The sequence below is a fragment of the Sinocyclocheilus grahami genome, unplaced genomic scaffold (genome assembly GCF_001515645.1).
Source record: "Sinocyclocheilus grahami isolate Dianchi unplaced genomic scaffold, SAMN03320097.WGS_v1.1 scaffold8657.1, whole genome shotgun sequence".
Taxonomy (NCBI): domain Eukaryota; kingdom Metazoa; phylum Chordata; class Actinopteri; order Cypriniformes; family Cyprinidae; genus Sinocyclocheilus; species Sinocyclocheilus grahami.
This window is the reverse complement of record NW_015512171.1, coordinates 1-698: the sequence shown is the minus strand read 5'-3', so window position 1 is coordinate 698 and position 698 is coordinate 1. Positions and strand designations below refer to the sequence as shown.

Sequence of the window (698 nt, the reverse complement as noted above, 5' to 3'; positions counted from 1 at the left end):
GTATCTCCTACAATATAAGAGATGGTAAAACCACCATCTAGTTTTTCTGTCAAAGTCTTTCATCATCTACCAGGGTCTCCAGAGAGGTCTGCGAGCACACGGTTCCTGTTTCTCCTTGATGGGCTGATGGGAAGCTGGAGACACGTGAACGAGGCCTTTAGATGATCTCTGGCCTTCCTGGCAGCGGTTCAGATGCTGACGTACAGCGTCCACCTTGGAGTTTCCAGATAAGAAGCTCATGGTCTCCCTCCAGCACTGGGAATAGCCGTCAAAGTGGGCTTTCTGTGGAGCCGAGGTCTTAGGCTGCAGCTGCTGTTTCAGAAAAACCACCGTCATCTCCAGGATGTCAGCTTTCTCCAGCTTGGTGTTTGGATCCTGCTGGTGGAACTCCTTCTCCAGCATGGATTTGAGCTGCTCGATGCAGTTGTTGATGCGATCTCTGCGCATCTTCTCCACCACTGGTTTTCTCAACTGTTGAGGAAGGAGACATCCGGTTAGATGTTTGCTTCAACATTCGTAGCGCAGCAAAAGAGAAATGTAGAGAAACAATTGTGTTTCAAATGTCAAAAAGACTTACTTTATGCTTTTCCTTGTTGGAAAGTTTAGAGTAGTCAGTCTTGTAGGTCGGAGCCATTCTTTCAGACGGAGAGATGTTTCTCTGAGGAGAGCGAGTCAGTTGTGTTGGGAATGAGGGTCGT

General features: G+C 48.0%; 1 protein-coding gene across 1 annotated transcript; it reads right to left on the bottom strand.

Annotated features, from left to right (window-relative positions):
* Positions 1 to 12: 12 nt before the first annotated feature.
* On the bottom strand, positions 13 to 675 carry LOC107578071 (transcription factor HES-5-like). The gene is made up of 2 exons (XM_016264065.1): positions 578 to 675; positions 13 to 471 (listed from the first exon to the last, which is right to left on the bottom strand). Exons 1-2 carry the CDS (start codon positions 632 to 634, stop codon positions 67 to 69), a joined length of 462 nt encoding a protein of 153 aa, XP_016119551.1. The 5' UTR covers positions 635 to 675; the 3' UTR covers positions 13 to 66.
* Between the last annotated feature and the right edge of the window lie 23 nt (positions 676 to 698).